This window comes from Hippoglossus stenolepis, chromosome 14 (genome assembly GCF_022539355.2).
Source record: "Hippoglossus stenolepis isolate QCI-W04-F060 chromosome 14, HSTE1.2, whole genome shotgun sequence".
NCBI lineage: Eukaryota > Metazoa > Chordata > Actinopteri > Pleuronectiformes > Pleuronectidae > Hippoglossus > Hippoglossus stenolepis.
Window position 1 is genome coordinate 19,202,888 of NC_061496.1, and position 24,083 is coordinate 19,226,970.

General features: G+C 42.0%; 1 protein-coding gene across 1 annotated transcript in view; it reads left to right on the forward strand.

The window, feature by feature from the left end:
- ncanb (neurocan b) overlaps window positions 1–24,083 on the forward strand; it is a 153,554-nt gene that overhangs the window by 122,425 nt on the left and 7,046 nt on the right. The window contains exons 12-15 of the mRNA XM_047343242.1: window positions 6,801–6,959; window positions 14,392–14,474; window positions 14,923–15,067; window positions 23,354–23,536. Of these exons, the coding sequence (XP_047199198.1) occupies window positions 6,801–6,959; window positions 14,392–14,474; window positions 14,923–15,067; window positions 23,354–23,536 (570 nt within the window). The remainder of the gene's footprint in view (window positions 1–6,800; window positions 6,960–14,391; window positions 14,475–14,922; window positions 15,068–23,353; window positions 23,537–24,083) is intronic.

The window sequence follows — 24,083 nt, forward strand, 5'->3', positions numbered from 1 at the left end:
TGATTTGCCTTTTTTTTTTTCAAATGTGGTGGAAACACAAATGTGCCAAAAGAAAGATGACTCCCTCGGGCTCCTGACTTCCTGGTAATCTCCCTGAACAGATTTCTTTGGCCACTTGAGGATGGTTAGCAAACAGACGGCCTTTTACACATCCAGCAGACACGGAGCAACATTAGCATTCATTTGAAGTTGTGTTACTTGCCACTAGATTAACATATGTAAAATATTCACTCTACTTTTAGCTTTAAAGAGCTAGTTTGACTCCTGAGGCAAACGTTCACCTCTGCTCACCAGCTACTCACCAACTTTGCCTGTGTGCAGTTTGGGAATGAGCAAATAGAGTAGATTTAGTTTATTAGTTTTTTTTTACTGTAAACACTTCCTTGCTTTTGTTGAAAACAAATCTGATGAGTGTCGAGAATGAAACGATAAAGATGCCGGCCGTAAAAACCAAAGCGATGAGCAGAAAGATGCTGTGAAGCAGTAAAACTTGAGAGTGGGGTGATAATTCTCTGAGGATTTGTTCATGATGATGAAGATGAGGATGGCACATCTGCAATAGAGTGTGGATACCCAACCTGAGCCTCGTCGGTTTAGGCTGACTTTATTTGTTTTTCTCCACTGCACATGTCTGTAATCAGGGAAAACCATCAGGGAGATGGTAACGCAAACTCAGTGCAGCATCGGGTCAGGTTCGGACACTAAAAACCGAATCCTTGTCGGGTTCGGGTCGGGCTCATTTAGTTATCTACTGGGCTCGTGCAATATTCACTGTCTCCTACCTGTACCTTTAATGTACAGTTGCCTGCATTCCCACTCAGTGTAGAATAATACCACAGTGGATACAGACAATGGACATACAGTAAGTGAACACACGTCCTTGTCTGATATACAATTTATAGAAAGACATCCACAGGATCAGCTGTGAACATGCTGTACGAGTTTCTGCCTGTTTGCTGTAAAAGCCTGCGCTGCCCTCCCTTTTACCTCAGTGTCCTCCATCAGCATCAATTCTGCAGAGGGAGTCTTCACACTGGCATCGGTCATAAATGTTCAGCTCTGTAGCTGTGGTACTGTAACATCCATTACTCCTAATTGAGAGAAACGCACAATTAGGATGTTCCATTAATCAACACTGCCCTTGTAATAACCATTAATAATTCCACAACCGTTTGAACATTCTCCTCACATCCTCACCTTTTGGCATCCTCCTCATCTCCCTCTCTCTCTCTATGTCTCTCGCTCTTTCTCACACTTATTTCCCCTCTCTCTCTGGACCGCTGTCATCTGCCCGGTTGCAAATGGGACACTGAGCTGCCAGCGTTCAAAGAGTCACACAGGGAGGAGGCAAAATGGCAGCGCAGGCACACACACGTACACACACACACACACACACAAATGCAAACACAGGCAGTTTCATCATTCAGGGGATCTAAAAAAGCCAAGCCGCAGAAATATCACTCTGTGACGTGGATAAACGACCCAATCAGTCAGCTGGAAGTGCATGGCCTTTTATTTCCTAACCGTCGTGCTCTAAAGTCTGTGGGAATATTAATCGCTGAAACATACCCCCTACCTCTCGCTCTGCTTGACAGAGGGAACACGGGAAAAAGAAGAGAACGACTTGAATGATGTCTAAATATTTGAAGAGGTTGATGTGATGTTGGGCTTTGAGCCTCACTGTCAGCGAGCGGGAGGAGAAATCAGCAGAGACTACGTTGAAGATCTGAGGGGGAGAAAACATGCCTGTTTATTTTTGATCACTCCCTCTTCTTTCTTTCCCTCCATCTCTCTGCCTCTCCATTTCTCCGACTCTTTCATTTTCTTATTCTCGCCCTCTCATTTCTTTCTTCCTCCTATGTGTGTGAAACCTGTCCACACTAATGCAGATATTTTGCGAAATAAACTTTTTCCTCTGCGTTTGAGCCTCTCGTCCACATGCAAACAATCTTTTAAGTTACTAAAACTTGGGATTTTTACAAACACTTTCCAAAGTGATGATTTTCAAAAAGTCTGGTTTCTGTGTATCTGCATGCACCAGACACAACAACAACATCACTGGCGGCTACAGACAGGTTCATCTACGTTTAGGTAGCACTGCTCGGTCATATTACAAGTCTGCAGTTAAATTTGTCATCACTGCACAACATTCACAGGCATCTGCCTCGCCCCATTTATTACTTGGATCCATAGACTGTATATCTTGGATCCCAGCATTACTCTCCGGTATTTCATGGACCGTTGATCTAGACTTTATCGCATTCGCCACCTACTGGCCCGGCATGCTTGTTTGAGCTTTTGAAGTTGTTTTTATGTTCTTGTCTGTAAAACCAAGTTCATGTGGATGGAGATATTTCTCTTAAAAACAGGGGAAAATATCTGATTAAACAAGAATTCTGCAGTAGTGTCGGCAAAGCCCTAATTTGTCTGTCTTAAGGTTTTTGTCTTCCTTGGATACAATGCTTTCTTTAGTAGAAATTGACCAGCACTAGCCTGCACACACACACACTCTTGACTGATGGGCCAGAACACACAGCAACAGAGGTTGTGCGATTTTGTAAAGGTGTGTATGTTTAATTTGTGTGCGTGCGTGTGTGTGCGTGCGTGCGTGCGCGTGTTTCTCTCTCGCCCTGTGACTCCCACCCTTACTCTCCTGTCCCTGTGCCTGTAGATAACCCATTCTCCACCTGCATGAGCCAAAGTGGACCCACTCCTGATGTTAATACAATGAACCTGCTGTAATGTGGGCAAACACTGAGCAGGTGGCTTCCAGTCCAGATGATGGAGTGAGAGAGTAGAGTCAGGAGAGGTGATGACAGCACCAGGGAGGGATTTTGGCCCCGTAAGGCCGGAGATAACAGCAGCAACATTGGACTAGCTAATGTTAATCTATAACTCTGTTCAGATACATGCTCTTATAGCACATAGGAGATGTAAGGCTGCAAAATGCTGATTCAAATGCAGTTGGTTTCTTTTTGAAACTGACTGAATTTTCTAATGTATTATAGATCCCACTGCAACAAAGGTCCGTTGCTGTATGACGATGTTCTGCAGCAAGAGTTGAGCCTGGTTCAAACGTTTTACAGACAAAGCTGCATTTTCACGATTTGTCCTCATTCAAATTAATAAAGCGATTTTATTTTTTACGCAGTTAGTCTGAAGGCAGATAAGCCTTTCCATAAATACCCAGTCCGTCGTCTTTCTTTTCAAGCTTATTTCATCTTGTATTAATCCACAAACAGAGAACCAATCTGCAAAAACCCGTAATGGTTACCAGTTTATTAGTGTCTGAGCACTTACACACAAGGTTTGGATCGAGTGAAAGGTTATAACTAATATTAGCTAGTGATTTTTTTTCCATCTTGTTTCCATACTGTGTGGTCTCATTGAAGCTGTAATCTTCATAATCTACATGATACTTACCCCAATCTCTCTGTCTTTGGACTGGGGGAAGAAGCCGGAGAAAACCCACGCAGACACAGGGAAAACATGCAAACTCCACACAGAAAGACCCCTGTCTGAACCTGGGATTCAGAACAAGAACCTTATTACTGTGATGCACAGGGGCGGGACCAGGGGGCGCTGGCCCTAGCTGAAATCTGATAGGCCCCTTAAGTGGCGTTGTCCTTAAAAAAGTACCCACTTACCAACAATACCAACAACAAATATTAGGATTTTTATTTTCTATGCACAATTTTTCTAAATATATTCAATGACATGTGGCTTTGCTCAAAGCTTTAGAGATAACTGTAAACAAGGAATGTACATGGGTGTCTGACTTATAATTGGCCCCTCTGTGTAAATTGTGGCCCTTTTATGGCCCCTGACTCATAAAAATCCTTGATCCGCCACTGGTGAGGCGACAGTTCTAAACTGAGCATATATCTGTGGAAATTCTCAGTCATCCAGGTCATGGGAGTTGAACATGTGTGCATCTGGACTTGATTGTGTTTCTGAAGCCGTGTCACCTCTCATCTCATTAAGTTAGAAATGAAGAAGCCTCTCGGATAAAAGGGTGAAACTTCAATAAACAGCTGCGTGTGTACAACTGTACAACTGTATAAATTGGCCATGGGTGTGAATGTGAGATGGAATGGTTGTTTGACTCTATATGTTGGCTCTATGATTCACCAGTCACCTGTGCAGGGTGCAACCTGCCTCTCAACCAATGTCCACTGGGATTAGCTCCAGCTGACAGTGTTAACTATGACAATGTCCTGAATGGTTCTTACTCATATCCAAGCAAAGCAAAAGAGTTTGGAGAAAACCATTGTTACTAGAATTTCAATCTAGTTCTGTCCGTCCTCACTGTCCAGTGAATGAATTACCCCACAGAGATTATACTCATGCCCACAGCTACAAGTCGACTGGTGCTCCCACTTGGCATTGTAAAAGGAAATCTATTCTGAAATGAAGAGTACATGCACACTATAGTCCAAATGGGAAGTTTAGCGCAGACTCATTTTTGCTGTTAGGGCAACAGGGTTAACCAGAAAGCCACTGAGCCGCCCACAGGAAGCTGAGTATGTTAAAGTGGCTAATTGGGTTTCATGTCATTAGTGCGTTTCGAGGTCATCAGAATAAATCCCCAGACCAGCAGGAGAAATTTGAGTCGGCAAAGTAATGAAGCAATTCTCCTCTTCTGCATTTACATTTACAATAATTGTCAGAACAACTTACATCATTTCTCTGAAGACATCATTAGACAAAGTAAGGTCAGGAGTAAGATCCAATCATTTTAGCTGAACATCTGACCTGAAGGTCGAGCGCTGCAGGCGCTGCAATGTTTGTGTTGGACGAACAAACTATCTGTGTTGTACAGATAACAATGCTCATATTATTACTGCTGTTTGCTGCTAAAAACTGTAAAACATGTGCGTATGTTACTACATTGTATGTTAAGGACCCAACATGCGTCTGCTGATAGTAATGCCTGCATGTTCCTTCTCCTGTAGTTTGTCAGTGTGTCAGATCTGGTTCTAAAAGGGTTCTCAAGTATTCTGTAAATCTGGTTTAGCCAGATGAGGGACAGGGATGTATCTTTAATGGTACTTTGTCAGTTTTATTTTTATGTGGCTGACATGGATTTATGTTCTCGAAATGTCCGTGGAGTGATAAACCTCATTTAGTATTTAAAGCAATGCTAAGAACTGTTTGTACCATGATCCATGTCAGGCATGAATACCTCCCTCCTCACTCCTCTTTTAATCCACTGTTGTGAGTTAGCTGTTAGTCAGCCCGCCAAGGTAATAAGAGTTAAACCCTGCCTGCTCAGCTATGACTAACACTGGATATCATTTTGAAAGTAGTATTTAAGAGTTTTGGTACATTTTTACTCTCTTTGAGAAATGTTAACATGTTTTATGATTCAAATTTGGTAGTTAAATGTCAAAGGTCAAGGTCACTGTGAACTTATAAAACGTGTGTTCCTCCACAATCTCCTCTAATAACACGCAAAACTAATTTGTATTATTTTATCATTGCCTGTGACATATTCAGATATAGCAGAGACATTTGAAAAAACCTCAGTGAATAGTTTTTGCTCCACACCAAAGCTCTATATGACGCTCACCGCTGCAGCTACACTTGGCTCACATCTCAGACGTGTGCCTCGTGCTGTGTGGCTGCTCTAACCTGTTAATATGAACGCGACCGTCACGCACAATGTGAACCAGTGTATTGCATTTTGTGAAATGATGTCACTGCCCTGAACAACAGTGTGAAAAGAGGAGAGCGACACAGTGTGAAAAGCATTTTCTCTCTCAATGCAGGATGGAGGTGTCTGGGCCTTTATTTCATATTGCATTGTAAAAGGCCTTCCATAATGGACTCCTCTCCTTTCCACAGCCAAAATGCATCTCTCTGCATACTAAGCAGGGCCCCATACTGCCCAATTTACTGGTGTCGCTTCAGATTTGTTGGAAGAAAAGCTCAGACCTTCTCTCCGATCTGTGCACTGTAGGGAGGGGAGGGAGGTGGGCACATGAGGGGAAGCTGAAGGTGGCTGACACATCGAGCCAGAGCCACATCAACTATACATACACACATTCAAATACACACATATTTGCACACCAATCCAGCATGGAACCGAAAGCCACACACACACATCACATTTGAAATGTACAGCTCAGAGTCCCACTGCTAACCCCCAGAGAAACGAGGGAGGGTTGATGAGAGAGAGATGAAGGGAGAGTAGGACGAAGCGATGGAGGGATGGGTGGAGGGAGAGTCGGTGCAGCTACAGGACTGTGACAGGGCTTAATTACCAAGTGAACGCTGCGCACTGGAAGCAGTTTCTAAGGAGTGTTGTCATTTGAATAGATTAAAACGCCCTTTCACTGTACTAAGCTGGCTCACCACAGACTTGCCTCTGCTGTGGATTTAAAGTCCAAGTCAAATCAAAGAGAAGGAGATACAGAAAAGATGGAGGGATGGCGACGGAGAGGAGCGTCACAGAGGGCACGCAAAGTAAAACCGTACTGAAGAAAGAAAAAGAAGACGGGGAGCGGCAGAGGGGGAAAGTGTTATATTGATTTGTGGGCTGTGAGACACATGAAGGAATTTTCTTTGTGGATCCAAAAAGAAATAATCAAAATGTATGTTGGTTTTCCTTTTCTTAGTCCAAAATCCTCTTTCTCCTTTCCTGCACAACACTATAACTCATTTGCAGTTGCCAGCTATCGACGTGTCACGATTGCAAAAGCCACATTTCTCTTCTGACATGGATTTCCCATTGACTAATCACTGTTTTTTTGTAACAATCATTCTCTTTTCCCGCCCCCCTCCCTGTACTCCTGCAGACACAGAGGGCTGCGAGCACACGTGGAGGAAGTTCCACGGCCACTGCTACAGGTACTTCAGCCGCAGACACACCTGGGAGGATGCCGAGAAGGACTGCAGGGAGCACAGCGGTCACCTGGCCAGCATCCACAGCCTGGCCGAGCAGAACTTCATCAGAGGTAAGTGGAGGTTGAGGAGAATGAGAGGACGAGGACGGACTTGGCACAGATAGCAGAGCCTACGTAATCTTATCTGATTACGCAGCAGGAAATCTTAAATTAGGCAGATAAGTGTGGGCATGCAGGCTTCCTTTAGTAAAAGTCCTGTTCATTTTGTGCAGTGTTAGTTAGATTTTTCAGACATGACCTTCGGGTAAAGTCCAGAGAACTGGGTCCGGACTTTACCTGCAGTTTGCTTTCCACACATGCACAACGCAGCGGGAGGTTCTTTGCACAGATACGTTCACAACAGCAACAAATCCTCTGCATTATTCAGCCGAGAGGTGGCGAGAAGAAATATATTAATGTTAGAAGCGACTCAACTCTCGCTCACGTTGAATCCAGCGGGGGATCCCCTGGTGTGCTCACATCAGATTTAGCAGACTTTCTGCTGACCTTATACCAGGGGGCCAGGTGGAGAAAGTCTGCAGATAATCCGCAGGCTCTCACTCAGACATTTGCAATCACACATGTACCTCCTCCAGAGAAAAGTACAGAGAGTTCAGGAGTTCGGTGCATGTCTGAGAGCAGCTTTAGTGAGGAGCATTTCTAAGGTTTGATGGGGATAAAATGTCCCTGGTTAAATCATGAGCTCGTCTCAGCCATGCTCGTGGCTGTGTGGAGCTCGCATGTACCTTGAGCTGAATGCTAATGCTAGCATAGCAACATACATGAAATGACCATCATAACATGTTAATAATACGCAGATGTAATATTCGCCCACCTAGTTTATCATGTTAACAGGCCAACATTTGCTAAACACAGAGTACAGCTGGGGTGAATGTCATCAGATCCATTTTTATGTATTTGGTCTTAAACCAAAATACTGGAGAAGTATTTCAATAAAAACAAATTTATGAATGATTAGTAAAGTTATTAGAATTTGTCCCGAGGGGGACGTGGGTGTCATCATCAGATTTCTTGGTAGGTCATCCAGGGCCACTGCTAGCCATTCGGGTGCCATCGGCATAATTGCTTCGTGGTGCCCGCCCCCTCAAAGAATATGTTTGTGTAAATATTTATTTTTATAAATATTTGTATTTGTAAGAACAACAGAACTGTTCAAAAAGTCACACACACATAACTGAACAAATGTCACATAACTTTGCAAAGACTATTTATTGCACCGTAGCACCTACAAAACAGCAACACACACATAAGCATTTGAAAGTGCAATCTTATTCAATAAAAGAAACCACGGAAATATATGTTAATTATCAATGTTGCTACGGTTGTGAAAAAATAAATAGGCCTAAAAAATAAGAGAAACAGAACTTTTCAATTAGTCACACACATGACTGAAGAAATGTCTCAAAATGCAAACTTTGCAAACACACACACACACACACACACACACACACACACACACACACACACACACACACACACACACACACACACACACACACACACACACACACACACACAGTCCCAGGGAGCCATGCACAGCTCCACTGTTCCAGCCATGGTGTGCACAGCCCGGCCACAGCACCACCAAGCCCTGGGGAAAGCACCCAGCCCGCCTGCGCAGCTCTCCAGGGGGCGGTGTCAGTTGCTAAACAACATCCAGCAACATTCTGACACTCAGGCCCCACCGGCTGCGTGTCGCAGTTCTTCACAGGGAGCGTGTAGCACAGCTGCTTCTTGAGGTCTCTGGTATAACTCCTGTATTTTCTTGAATATAAGTCGGGTTATGTACTCATCTAAATGCCCGGACTCTACCTGAGGAAGCCGCGCATCTTCTGGTGTTGTGATACCAGTGTCTCTGGCTCCTCAATCACTCACCAATTTATAATTATGAATAATTATTAACATTATGATTATAATTGTGGTGTCCCCTCCGCCACTTGATGCCCTACGCACAGTGTGTGATGCGCTTGATGGGAGCGGCGGCCATGAGTTCATGTTGCTTGCACTAAATAAGCAACTTAGTTAGAAAAGCGTTTTTGATAAAACCGTCATTGTAACATGGCAGCACATTTAAATGTAAATAGAGAAGCTGTCAATAGAATACGAGCACAATCTTGAATTTCTTACAGGGTAAGTGCATTGCTAATGCTAGAGGAGCTGAAGCGTGTTCTTTGAAACCTGGTGAAACACTTTGCAGTTCATCGCGGTTCACTTTCACATTCTGGGTCACTGTGAGGTGAACTCAGCAGCTATGATGCTGCTTTCGGTTCCTGTTGAAATAATACGAGGTTTTGAATTTGCTGCAGCTCTGATTCACTTCTCTAATTAGATTTCTCTCCATAGCAACAGCAGCCGAGCCACAGCTTGGGTTTAGATGTGTTTGTCTTTCTCAAGTTAAAAATATGTAATAATAATGTTTCCAAAGTTGCCTGTTGTTAGATTATGCAGAGGACCTCCATGTTTTTTTATGTTAACGAGAGCTAGGAATAAAACTTTGGAAATAAATCTTAAAAAAAAGAAAATGTATTGCCATGAGAATAGTTTTAAAACTAGCTGTCCCTTGTACTTTACAGCTTTACAGGAGTCAGGCAGATTGGACTTACACATTCCAAACATGAATTTTAAGTTGTTTGGATAAACGTAGCTTTACAACCATGTCTGTAGGCAGGAGCATTAAGTAACTGTTAAGCAGTAATGCATAAAAATCAGGTTAAAATTTTACAATTAGATTTAAATATGTCTGTGTCTATTGGGCCTACATTGTTTGAATGTGATCAGGTAATTTGTGTTCGTTAAATAGCACAGGCACATAATAATAAACCTACATGCTGAGCACAGTGAGCGGTACCTGCTCTTCCTCTCTCATCTCCATCACCTGCTTCCTCTCCTTTTCTCCCAGTCGCATCTCTTCACTTCTCAAAGCTGAGCCTTGATTCATGCAGTCTTTTCCTTTTCGTCTTCAGTGAGGATGGTAAACACAGGGTCAGATGATATTTATATGTAAATGTTGCCAGCCTCCGCAAGGATAACCTTGTAATGAAAATAAAAAATATAGCGTTGTAATAATATAACGTCCATTTCAAATCTTTACACAAAATGAATTGAAAGAAAAGTATTTCAACTTTCATTCAAAGTTTCAGACATTGGCTGAAAGGAAAATAACATAGGCTAACAAGCTAAGAAAATTATTCAAATGAAACTAACTATCCTGCGTCTTGTTGGATCACCACTGTTTACTGTAGTGCAATCTGAACGGATGATATCTGGGGTTGAACAGCTTTGAACTACGACTTACCTCCATCATGTGCCGGCCGATTTAGCTGCATTCAGGTTTGTTGACATAATCAGACAAACCCTGGGTTGAGTCAAGATTTAATATTAACAACAAGGTTGTTCTCTCACTCACCCACACACCAGCTGTGGTGCTGCTGATAGGACTGTCACAACGGATGCCAGGAACACAGGAAATAGGACCAAATAGCAGATGCAGAGAAAATGCAGTTCACTGATTTATTAAATAAAAGAAAACAAAGGTTTACAAGACGGTGAAGCTGTCCACGGTCAAAACAGCAAGACGGCTGAAAATAGGCAAACAGGTCCGACAATCGGTGACAAAAATCAAAATCCATGAAGAGAGCTAATGAGAGCTTTTATCAACTGTGTTAGAACAATTTCGAGATAATTGATGGAAAATACTGTGGAGGTCTGGAACAGATGTCAGTCACACCGCCGACTTAGAACAAGGAGCAGCTGTCCATCAGACTGCTGACTGGAGATGAGCTGGTGTTTGGATGGGAGACTCAGGGACCAGCTGGGGGCCTGGCTGGACATTGATCACGGTGATCTGCAACAGATTTAGCGCTGCTGGGCAAAGCAGAGTCGGGTTCAATAGACAGCTGTGTCTCTTTGGTGCTGGACAGCTTGGGGCGTTGATGCCACCATGACCCACGCTTCTCTCTAGGAGGAGACAGGAAGCTGGAATGCAGTCTGGAGACTATCAGGGGGAAGTTGCACCTCCTGGTACCCCCCTGCTAAAATCTTTTTTTCCACTCAGCATCTATTCACCTGATGGTGTAACATCAATTCTGAAACTGAGATTAAAACTGTGATACAAACATCCACAGTCTCGTATTGTATCAGAGGATGATGGAGATATATTAACACTACTTCATTATTAACACTATAACACATGCAAACAAGCTTCATTACACCTGTTTCTTCCAACTGCATGTGTCACATGACTGTATTGGTCCAGTCGTAATTGAGTTCACTAAAAGTTGAGTTTCATTTGCTCAAGATGGATAATGACCCCGAGACTGCAGAAACCCAGAGAACTCGTACAAGTGGCTGCCATTGAAAATGAAAAAACACAAAGACAGCAAGTAAAAACCCAAAACAGACACATAAGGAAATAAACTTCGAAATAAAAACAGGGAATAATACAGTCCAGGAAGTCACACAGGGGCAGAGTGTGGAAGTTGGTGACCTTGGCGTTGTACTGTAAAATTGAAGAGATTAGTGAACTATCTTCAGACTTAATAAAACAACAGAAAAAAGCACAACATGCCTCCATGCTGCTCATGTGGTCTCACCAAAGTGTCCGCAAGCCCCAACATTCATATCTGACTCGGTGTTTTAAGGCTAAAAGTCAACCAGAAGTGGCTATGCTAGTGGACGTAAGCATTTCCAACGGTCCCTGAATGCACCTCGTCGGGAGATATCAGCTGACATTTAGGCTTAAAACTTGGTGTAAATTACCTCGTTTCGAGTCAGATATGAATGTCGGGGCTTGCGGACACTTTGATGATACCACACAAGCAGTATGGAGGCATGTTATGTTTTATTTCTGTAGTTTTTTTATGTCTGAATAATTTTCATTTCTGGGTGAACTCTCCCTTTAACACAAATATTCTATAACTCTTATTTTACACACCTCAGAAGGAATACTGATGTCTGGACCTCAGTGGTGGGTACGTTCATGAAGAGGGGACAAGTGAACAAAAGGATCCATTTTGGTCTTTCTTTTGTGAAGGTGTGGATGGAACCAGCCTCCTCCCCCCTTGAGATTGTCTAACTCAGAAATAATCTATAGACTCTCACAGTCACCAATCACATCTAACAAAACACCAATCAGTTTTAATAGTGTCCATTATTTATCTCTCAGCTCTCCCTGTACTGTCTGCCCCCAACCTGCGACACCCGGCTGCTCCTCGCTGCTGATTTACTTCATATCTGCTCCTCTGCTTTATTACGGCCGCTCTCTGCGATGGCACCTCTTGTTTTACGTGTATTCCATAACTCGGTGATAAACGTCTGTCTGCTTCGGCTTTGAACCTTTGAAGGGGTTTATTGCGTTTCCCCGCTGAAAAACGCCCTCAAGTGCCGAGCCTGTGCAGCCAAATAAATGTGTGTCGCCTTTTTTTTTTTTTAGATGAAATGCTGCTACAGGCTCTGATGTAAGTGTTTGTGACACAGCATTTAATAGACTATCACGTTGTTTCTTCCAATGTGATTTGAGGGGGAGGTGTCGGCATTTGCGTCCAATGAAGTAATGCAAGTGTCAATATGTAAACACTATTAGCCCAGTTTTGGGAGGTATAAATGATTTAATTGATACTTGTTGTTTTCCTGCAAAAAAGATGATAAACTTCCTTATGAGTTATTTATGTTTATCTTAGTCTATATATATGTACATTTTTTTTCAATTTAGTGACAATATTTCTGTTTTTTTAGACATATTTGCAGCCTGTTCAGTGGATGAGATGTTCTTGTCAAGTAATTTTAATATTGCATTTATTTGTAATATTTAACAATGTTATTCATTATATAGTTTTGCTCTGGTTGTCTAAACCATCTGCTGTAGATTGTGTTGCCCCATGTAACAAAACCAGCCCATCTGTTTTTTCATGTTTTCCTGAATTATTCGCAAAAATCGTATCATAATTTTTGGCACAGGAGCAAAAAATCAAGGAAAGAAACATTGCTGCACTTATGTTTTAGTGCAAACTTTTTGGGGGTGTTCTTCTTTGCCTTAAATATTTGACCACAGAGAGCAGTTTGTCTGTGCCAGGCAGCTTTATCACACTTATATCAATTCCGTCTTTTTTGGTGCCTCATAAACCTTCATCTCCTCATTCTTAGCTTCTCGCCCCCCTGGCAGCGCTCCACAGCCACTTGTGCTGTAATAAGGCCGGATCACCAAGCATCTGTAATATCGGATCCAATATTATCCTCTGTACCCTCGGACAGATGCCAAGGCAGTGCCGTCCGTCTCCCACCCATCTTTCTTCTGCACACACACGGTTACCAAAAAGTGTGTTTAATCGCCTCGAAAATGGGCGTCTCCACCCCTGCAATAAGAGGATCAAAGCCATTAGGAAGATTAATGGGCCTGGTAATGGTGTTAATCAGATACACCATGATTGGAATTCCATTACATATACGCATGCACGCGCCTGTGCCACCAATGCACACAGACACTCCAACATACACACAAGTGAGACTTAAAGGCCATTATTGAGTTTTCCTTTCACACACTAACAAAAATCTCATCACCAGGGAATCACAGGCAGAAACGGTCTTAGTTAATGTGGAGAACAGAACATGTCAGAACAGAAATCCTCCAAGTGAACGTGTGGAATATAAAAGTTTATGGCATTTACTATAGCCACAGGTGGGCTAATGGAAACATTCTATTTGTTGACTCTGTGAAGTTTATTTTGATTCATCTTAGAAACTAAAAATAAGGAAATTCACCCTCTGGTTTTGACTCTGATTTGAACCTTGATTACATCTTCTTCTTTGTGAGTGTGGATCTATTTATTGGATATGTATCAGCACATTTAACCCCTGCCTACCAGTCATGCTTGCCTTTGTGCTGTATTCATAAAAACTCTGTTACCCTGTAATGAGAACAGATCCAGTGAATTATTCATGATGTACATTAAGCACGTGAATGTGTCACTCAAGCGTCTGTCTCCACTGAGGTGTCAAATCATTACGTCTCTGTGGAGGGACAGAGGGACTGGAACCTTCCACGAGACGACATATTTCATGTCCCACAGGATTTTTATATTGTTGGAATTTTGTCTGCTATTGTTTTGATAATACATACTTAATACCCAATTGACTACTTTAACAGCAGCTAAATTGAAAATTAGCACCAACTGTTGATTTCAATAGGATCAACTCCAAATATTCAGGCAACATAAAGGGAATTGAAATGCAATTTTCTTTTGCAGATTTACTGGAAAGTACTATTTAGATGTAAAACTGCCTAAAGACACCTGATTGTCTAATCTGTGTCTGAGAGCTGTTCATTGAAAGTCAATTTAGGCTTTTCCTATCGCTTTCATACTTTTTTTTTTACTAATTATTGGCCTACTTTATGCCTTTTAATGTCCGGGTGTGTGTGTACTTGATATGTACTTTTTCCTTCTCTGTAAGTGTGTATTCATGTCTCTCTGCATTACCTCTCACGCAGGTCTGAGCCACGACAACACCTGGATCGGTTTAAATGATCGAACAGTGGAGGACGACTTTCAGTGGACCGACAAGATGGACCTGGTGAGGGAGCAGCTGTGACTGTTTTTTTCTGTTAATCCAAGTGGAAGTAAATATAATATTTTCTACGAGTAACAGAAAACCAGAGACGCCTATTATTGCAGCTTGAAACATCCCTAACAGCAGTTTGTTGAAAAAATGTATTCATTAGAAGAAATCGGTTCCATTTACCTCTGCACAGAGTCGTATTCTCATTTTCCATGTTTACATACAACACAAAAAGATCACAACGTTAAAAGAGGAAAAATAAAAGAGGAAATTGGGGAATGAAAATAAATACAGAATTATTACTATTTCTGTACAGATCATTAAAAAATGTAGACTTGCAAAAAATATGGTGTGTGGATATTATAATTACAGTTCAAGAAAGAGGGTAGTACTGGCTTCTCAAATGTATTTCTCTAACCGTGTGTGCTTGTCTGTGTGTGTGTGTATGTGTGTGTGTGCGCAGCAATATGAGAACTGGCGTGAAAACCAGCCAGACAACTTCTTCGCTGGAGGAGAGGACTGCGTGGTTATGATATCTCATGAGAATGGCAAATGGAACGACGTGCCCTGCAACTACAATCTGCCCTACGTCTGCAAGAAGGGAACAGGTGAGATGGAGCCGATAGAGGAGGAGAGAGTGACACTGTAGTACGCTGCTACTACTGCAGGTGGTTAACATGACACACGGAGAGGTAGAGGGAGGCGCAGGATGTAGGAAGGGGGACACTGGAAAAGAGATGGACAGACGGAGGCAGAGGGAGGTGCTTTTTGGCAGCTGACGAGTGTTGCAGCCTCTTTTACGTTGCAGCACAGAGACTGACAGCACCTTCAGGTAGTTCTGAACATAATGGGCGGTGTCATATTTAACATTACACAGCTCTCTGTGCACTGGAAGAGACGAGCAGAGCCTCTTCCATCAGTGCAGGTACAGGTTCACTCTCATTATCGCTCAGCGGCTCTGCTCCTTCCATCTGTCATCATCCTCCAGCTCAACGTCTCCACACACTCCTCAAATGTTGAGCTTGAAGCGTGTCGTGTGAGGCAGAAAGCGAGACACACTTTCTGTAGCGGAACAGCTTTGTTTTCATTTGGGTGATAACGTAAACGTGTTAGAGCAGTTACACTACCTGGATGGTGGTGGAGGTTTGCACTATTATTTATGTGTGTGCACAAAATGCATTTAGTTTATAATATTGGTATTAAAACAATAGTTTGAAGTTTGTAAAAATGTGGTTTTGTGTCATGTATGTCTGGGGAGGGGACTCTTTTGGTCCGGGGCCCCCAGACTACCTTGAAGCACTGCTGGTCATGTTTACATTAGATACAACTGAGCCTTTCACTGTGGTTTCAGTGTCTCAGGTGAAGAACAGTACTTTTCTGGCTGAATGATCATTTTCATTGATGGACATCATCCAGGTGTTGACAGACAGAGCTGGCCCACAGTTGGATGTGTAGAGGTGCATGAGAGCTGCAGCAGTTCAGTAACTATCTCCGCTTCATGTCCTCTTTTGCAGCTGCTCGCTCTCAGTGCAGGAGTGAGGCCGCTACCTGCTCCACTGAGAGCATATTACAGCTTATTTTTGCCATACATTTGCATACAGGTCAGAGTTATGACCAATGGCATGAAGACAGACGTATTTATAGCCAAGTGTAGATGAAGCTGAAATACTGGGACACAAGAAGCCACTAGTGGCTGAATCCCCCCAATTGTTCTGCAGCTTGTAATAGGAGCAGCTTTGGGTTTCAGGTGTAGATCAAAGTCTGTATTTTTCACACTGCTAAAAGTTTTGACTTGATAAAAGTTAAGTGTCTTTTACTTCTATCAACAAACTTATGAGTGAAAGCTTCATATCACACAGCAAATTAACAGGTCAGCATTCATAGTACAGTCATTGTACAAAATATCATTGATCATGATGAATAATGTATTCGCTGAAACAATATAGGTTTAATTCACAACAATTTAGTTTTGGCCTCTTGTTTAAATTAGATTTGAATACACTGCACCTCACCTGACAACAACCATTATGTTAACGTGACTTAAAGGAAACGTGAGCGTTTTCACAAATCTGACAAAATATATATATATTTTTTAAATGTTGTTTGACAGAAGTGACACACCTCATATCCAAGGACCCTTCCCCCTTTCCATTGACTCACAAACCTGAGGTCACAGTTGGAAGATTGCCATGAAGTAAAGTTACTTGGCAAATGTGTTTTATTCTGCACTTGTGCAAAGAATTAATTGAATTCTGTAATTGACTCTTTAGTGCAGTGAATATGGGACTATCCAAAACTTCCACCTTGATCTAGACATGGATGTTGTCGATAGACGAGGATATTAATCTACTTAAAATCAGCTAAATGATCTCTTTCATGGGCATTTAAGCCTTTATTACAAACAGCGCAGAAATGAAAACTAGAATGACCCTCCACCAAGGCCCGATGGTTGCCTTAAATTAATTCAGGGCTGCACCACATTGCACACACTCATAGATATCAGTTCTCCAAGTATGACTGATGTTTTTCCATCAAGATCCATGAATTATTCCCTGGGAAATCAGTGTCCGCACCCCCGATCCGGATCTGCCCCAAATGCGTGTTTAAGTGTGTTGAACCTGAATTCTATAAATCTAACTAGAATACCTTCCATTATCCTCCCTGAATTTTTAAAAAGCCTGAATGTTAAAGCCTCGGACTCCTGACTGGTGTCATTATGTTAATTGAAACAAACCAGATGTTTTGTCATCAGGAGCCACAAGTGCAGAGAAGTTACTTGTGAAGCCTCCGGAGATCCTGTTCTCCTCTTACATGAAAGCAAAGGTATTTCCCTCTGAAGCTCAGTGTTGCACCACCTGTGATGCACACTGTCACCAGTCCCCAGCATCCTGCCCACCTCTAACCTTAATCAGTCACTTACAATTACCAGCATCTTTTCATCGCTCCGCCGCCCCAGCTCCCCATCAGCCTCTTTTCCACTCTGAGTAACCCAAATGTAATGTCTCGTCTTATCAGTGGAGTATTCTCCGTCTGATTTCTATTGCTCGCATCTCATCTGATCTGTTTGTCTGCTCATCGCTGGCCCCTGGGACTGATGGCGGGCGCTTTAATCAGTCATCCCGGGGCCCAGTCTGGGCGACGTGTCACGCAGATGGTGATGATATATATATATATTTTTTCATATCACTGAAAAGAGGTGAGAATGTCATCTGACGAGACGATAGTGGGAAAGCCTCATCATGCAGATTATTTGTGCAGACAAATTGCACAGGCCCCAAAATCATCAATCACACACATATTAAACCTGCTGATTTGGCCTCACCCTTGATTTTTCTGGAAGGAAAAAGCTGAAATTGAAAGAAATTGGCGAAAATCTTTTGATTGAGCCATCCGCCCAGTTAAATATTAAGTGGCAGACGTTTCATTTTCTGTTGTACACATTTTTTCCCATCATTGAAAAGGCTCTACAGACCCATCAAAGTGCGGAATTTACCCAACTTTGTGACATTTTAAGTCGGAACATTTTCTAATTAAATAAATATGTTTCAACATTTAGACGCAGTATTAGAATTTTGGTTCAACATTGAATAAGAAAGGAACAAAATTGTTTAATAGAAATAAGCACAGGCTGTTGACATGTAGATTATAGTGAGAAGGGAATCACAGTTTTCTGCCTCTGAGCTCTTCCCGTGTGGATGTGAGAGAATTTAGCCGCAACGGAACATGTAAGTATTGTGAAATTATTCCACGGTTTTGATGGTTTATTATGTACAGAGAGAGGAAATCTAATTTTTGCATGACATTCTCAGCTTGCTCTCAGAGTGCTTTAGGAATTGACACGCACCAACGTGCCTATTTGTGTGTAATGTGATCACTGTGGGATACACACATATAACCCTGGCTTTTCTGAAGTGCTTTTTGACATAAAGGGGAACAGCTATTTTCATTTCTGTACAAGTTACCTAACCAGCTGGAGAGCATGTTTGCAGTGTGTGTGCGTGTGTGTGTGTGTGTGTGTGCGTGCATAAAAATGATCCTAATTTGTTTATTAGTGCTGATGATGAGTTGAGGCTCTTTTCATGCGGCTGTGCTTGGGAGCATGAAGAGGGCTGTGGCTCAGTAGAGATCAGGATCAGTAGTTGATCCAGTAGTTGTCGACTGACCAGAGGGTCGGTAGTTTGATCCCAGGGGGTCATAGTCTGCGCCCTTCTCTTTACTTTGGTTTCAAACTTTTGAAAGACTTTTGATTTTTTTACATAATACTTGATGTGTAGCTACTTTCACGTGATCCCTCATGTATGTTGTCATAGTTCCTGTTTTATTTTGTCATGCACTTCACCTGCTGTTCCGCCTGTGTCTAGTTGTTGTGGTCACTTTAATTCCAATTGTCTCCACCTGTTCTAATGTGTTCCACCTTTGATCCCTGCCTCCCTGGTGTGTTTAGCCTCTGTGTTTCCATTTGTCTTTGTCAGTTTGTCTGTTCACATCTCTGGATTTCTTTGTGCTCCAGTGGAAACTGGAGTTTTTTCAATTTTTATTTCACTCTTCTGCAAGTCTAGAAAAGTGCTGCATAAATGGTTCATTTTACCTGTCAAACCATGGTCTACAATAACATGATGTCATTGTAGACATTTATCATCAATCATCAATGTTCCAGCTGAAGCCTTGTTTAATTTTAACTTTACTACCGAACCCTAAATTGCCTCTGACAATGTATGAATGGTGTGTGATAGTGAAAGCGCTGGGTATTGAAGTTTAGTATGAATGTGTATGTGTGAATGGGTGAGTGCAACTTGTACAATAAGGGCCGGTCACACATACATGAATGTAGCAGTGGAGAACCTTCGTCTAAAGTTCACTTCCAATCTGTGTAAGCGGGGGGGGGAATAAATATTTGCCTCCTGTGGCAAAGCAAATCCACAGTGTGGCTTCGCATGGAGTTCAGCTTTGGTGAACTTTGATCCATGATATTCTCTTCCTATTTGCCCTTAAGCGCTTCAGTGGTCAATACGTCTGGGAGAGAGCTGTATTTATCTTCTCTCATATCAAACTGCAGCTGCTTCAGCAATCAAAAGCTGTTTACCTTCCGGGTGGAACGCCTCACTGGATAAAGTTTGGCTCCTATTTATAGAACTGAGCTCTGATTGGCTCCTACAATATTATTATGTATAATAATAATAACAAAATATAATTATGTACTTGTCTTTGTTTACTGGTTTTTGGGTGATAGACCGATCAATATACAGCAGAAGCTGTGGACACTGGAGGTTATAGCTGTGGTTTTTGAGCCATGTTGGATTTATTTTGTTCACAATAATCTAAAGCTCCACCGTCGTCTGCCTTCCTATCCCTCGCTATCAGTTGGTCTGAGCTGCTGTCACCGGCACCTCAGAGGACAAACCTACACAAACAACAGTGGTGGTTTGGTTTTGGAATTTTTCTTTTTTTTTTAATAAACAAGACAGCGTTTGTCCTCATCCGCTGCTTCCATGAGAGACCGACTCCCAGTAGTGGGAGACTGCACACACACACTTTCATGTGTCTGATTCGCTCTAAAATGATGCCGGTAGGTGAGCAGATGCTTTGAGGCCAAGGAGAAGCGCAGAGAGGAACCAGCATCTCAGTGCCGGCAGCTGTCCCAGTGTCTCTAACTCACAGTGACTACCTCCTGCAGACACAGGCCTGCACTGACAGCAAGCACCTCTCCCAGTGTGTTGTTCTCAAGTGTACAGCTGCTTTCTTGTGTGTGACCTGCATGGAGGAGTGACTTCAAACTTTAGATAAACCTGAAGTCACTGCTAGAATTTATAGCACCTATGATATTACTCAAAGTAACATATGACTCACTCGTTTTTTACTTTTGGACAAGAAACTCATCTTTTCACCTTCCTCCCTTCTTTGGGATCTCTGACTCTTGTCTCCAACTCGCCCAGACGTCTGTCTTCCTACATTTTTTTTTTTATATTGAACTTATTACTTGTCTTGTTCGTCAAAAGTTGGGGTGCAGACACTTTTGATGAGTGTCCTTAGGGTCGCAAATATAATATTTAAGGCCTCTCCAGCAGCTTATTACAGCCCCTAAAACTTTTCTTTATTCCCAAAAATTACATATTTAAACAGTCTGTCATGAAAAATTCCCCTCATTGCCTTAAAATGTTACTCTAAGCTTCCTTCCACATTTCGTGACTGAGATCTGTGAATATATTAATATGGACCCCGCCTGCCCCCCTTACAGCTCACTTGCAGCCAAGGAGCCTTTTCCAGGTACTGATCCCCGCCCACAATTTGACAGGGTTGGTTTCTTAGGTTTGTGACATCACAAACTCTGGCTGTCTGAATCCAGTTTTTAATGACTGGATTTTGTTTAATGCTGTGTTAAGGTGGAAATATTCATGGTGCTGACTGGTTCTTTTTCTCAAAATATGTCTTTGATCATAAAAGGCATCAGGGGGCATGTTAAAAAATTTGATTTTCACCAGAGAGGGATTTTAAATCTGACTCTGTCTGTGTGGATGTTGCAAGTGTGACACTCTTGAAACTTTAAGTCAAAGCTTAAAAGAAGGAAAAGTGGCTTTGGAGAATTTGTTTAGAGTACATTATTATGGGCTTTTTCTAGGAAATCAAGGTCCTCACTCACAGCCGACTACATCCTTCAGGCTTTATTCCTCCAAAGACCTTTCCTGAATTAAAGAGTCATAAAATCATGGGTCCATTTGCCTTTGCTTGAGTTTAGTGACATTTCCTTTAATCCCTTCTTCAATAGATTCCGACTTCCCTCGCTCCCGCGATGGGAAATCGTTCAACAGTGTTCACAGGTGAGGGCTAATGGAAAACTACCTCTTTAGCCTTCCATTCGCTTTGAGTCAGACGTGGTCTCATGTGAGGAGGGAAGTGCTTATTGCCCCTTCCTTCCACAACACATTAAACTGTAAATGTGGCACTAAACCTTTCATCAGAGTTAATGACACTGCTCTCCCTTATTAAGAATTTAGGAGGTATTAGGACAAGGACAAAGGAATTAAGAGGGACTGTAAACATTCTCTGATCAGCTGGTTTCATTTTGGGGAGTATTGAATCAGGATGGTGCACTGGTCCAAATTGGCATTACTTGGGTATGGTAGAGGCCACATTTACTGTAGGTTTCACCAAAATTAGGGGAAAGTTTCAAGAGAAACCTGAATTTTTTTAAGATTTCCTGTTAAAATCTAAATGATACAGGTTTAGTGGACATTTGTGGGTATTAGTCAATACAGTTAGATTTAAAAAGTCTAAATATTGGTGTTTTAATGACGGGGACACCGCTGAAAAACTGCAGTTAGCATGATAGAATAAAATTGTCGCCTTATTGAGACTGTATAAAAAGATGGACGACATCACAGCTCCCTTGAAGTTAAACCAAATCACCTTGATCGCCCCCTGGTGGCTGGTTGCAGTATAGCCATAAGCTCCATCTCCTCCATGTTAACAGATAGGACATGAGCCCAATTAATAAATTTAATACATTTTCCCAAAGATGAATTCTTTCATGTTGTTTTTATCACAACAATGTTTGTTCAGTTGTTGATTTTTTTTAATGTGAGTTTTGTTTTAATTAGTTATTTGATGCTATAAAAATAGGGTGAAATGTCATAATTGACAGCTGAGGCTGACTCAACATTGGTCTAGCATTTGCAAAGGTGGGACCTAGATACCACGGCTCCTCACTACTATTGCGTAGACTCCAAAATACATTAAAAGTACAAGATGGTAAAGTTAATATCTGGGATATGTAAGCTCATAACTTACTTAAAGAGAAGCTGCTAAATGCCTGAACACGGCAATCAATCAAATATTACTTCCCCTTCTACTTTTGCTGCTCTAACCAGTCAAAATGTCTGCTGTTAGATTACAGATCTGTGATTTTAAAAGCATTTTTTATAAGGCTTGATGTTTGCAAGGCTGTAAAGGATCAGGTTAGCATCATTTATTCAGAAACCAGAACAACATGTAAAGTGAAAGATGGACCGACCTTCGACAGGGAAAAGAGAAAAACTGTGAATATTGATCAAACAAACACAGAAGAAATAAATAAAAAGAAACATATAGTTAATCTTCTTTTCAATGTTATTTCAATTGAATATATGTACATAGCCTTTTTGTTTCTAGTGTAAAAATGATAAAACACATTCAATGTTACAATGCGACCTGCTGCTCAGTTGAAAATATCCTCAGCACTGCATTGAAACTGGAGCTTCTTCCACTTCCACTTCTTGTTAACAGTGAGTTCAGCCGCTTCAGTGACTCATGAAAGCTTTTTGGTCCATGTCGCTAATTTTCAAATGCAGGGAAATGGACATTTATGAAGGAGACTTAAAACTCGAGACCATTTCATAATGGTGGCCTTTAGCTGTATGATTACTATCATACTATATACTACCATCTACTATACAATCCCCTGCTGCCTCCACTGAGTAGAGACTGGCCCCCACTGACATGAGAGTTTAAAAATACCTGTGGGGTTCTGACCAGTCTCTGTCCAGAGTGTCAGTCCTCTCTCCGTCTCCTCTCGTGTAGAGATTTCTCGGTTTCTGCCTCTTTCTGTGTCCAAAATGCTTTTTTCCTTTGACAGGCGCACACTCCCACTTGGACAGACACGTTGACCTGCAGACATTTAATCCACATTTTGATGTTTGTGCTGTGACTGGTTTTCTAAGGGGAAGTTTCATGTGTCCTTAAAGTGGCGATACACTGAAATATTTTTTAATTAAGAAAGGTAATCAGAAGAATCCAGGTAAAAGTCATAGTCATGTGGGCTTCGAATCTACCTCCTTCATTAAATGTATCCTAATCACACTGGAGGACATGGACAGAAGTGGACAACCTGAATAATGTTCTCCATTTCTCTGCCCCTACAGTGCTTTGTGGAGCCCCGCCCCCTGTGGATAACGCCTTCCTGATTGGTCGGAAGCGTTCCCACTACGACATCCACTCCGTTGTGCGCTACCAGTGCGGCGACGGCTTCCTGCAACGCCACGTGCCCACTGCTAAGTGCCGCGCCAATGGCAAATGGGACCGACCCAAAATCATCTGCATAAAATGTGAGTTTTACACGACGTGGTTTTTTTTCACAGAGTAAGAGGCAGCGCAACAAGACTTGAAGCAGTATTTCCATTTGTTAGGTCATTTTCACATTTACACTTTCTTCTTATTTTTAGCGAACGCACCACCTCAGGTCCGCGAAGCCGACCTCTTACATTAACTGCCCTCGGGAGCTGCTGTCACCGGTGCATTCAGGCTTCCCATCCGTGCTCTCATTATTAATAATTGTAAGCAAAAAGATAACTGTGGTTGCAGACTAAATTAAATCCCCTGGGCTCACTTAGAAGTGGTAGAGTCTTCTTTGAAGTGATTCATGCTTGAGGTGGAATCCATTTTTCTGCAACGGCTTGACCGTCTGTGGAATACAAAAGCTGTGACTTAAAACCTAAAAATGTTCAACCACAGTGAAATATAATTTTTATACCCCATGTCATTTAAGAGCTTTTGGGGCAGATGGAGTAAAATCCTGCAGAACATATTCCCATATCCGCTCAGAGTTTTTTAAATGGAGCAAAATGATGACATTACTATGTCACTGCAGAAGCA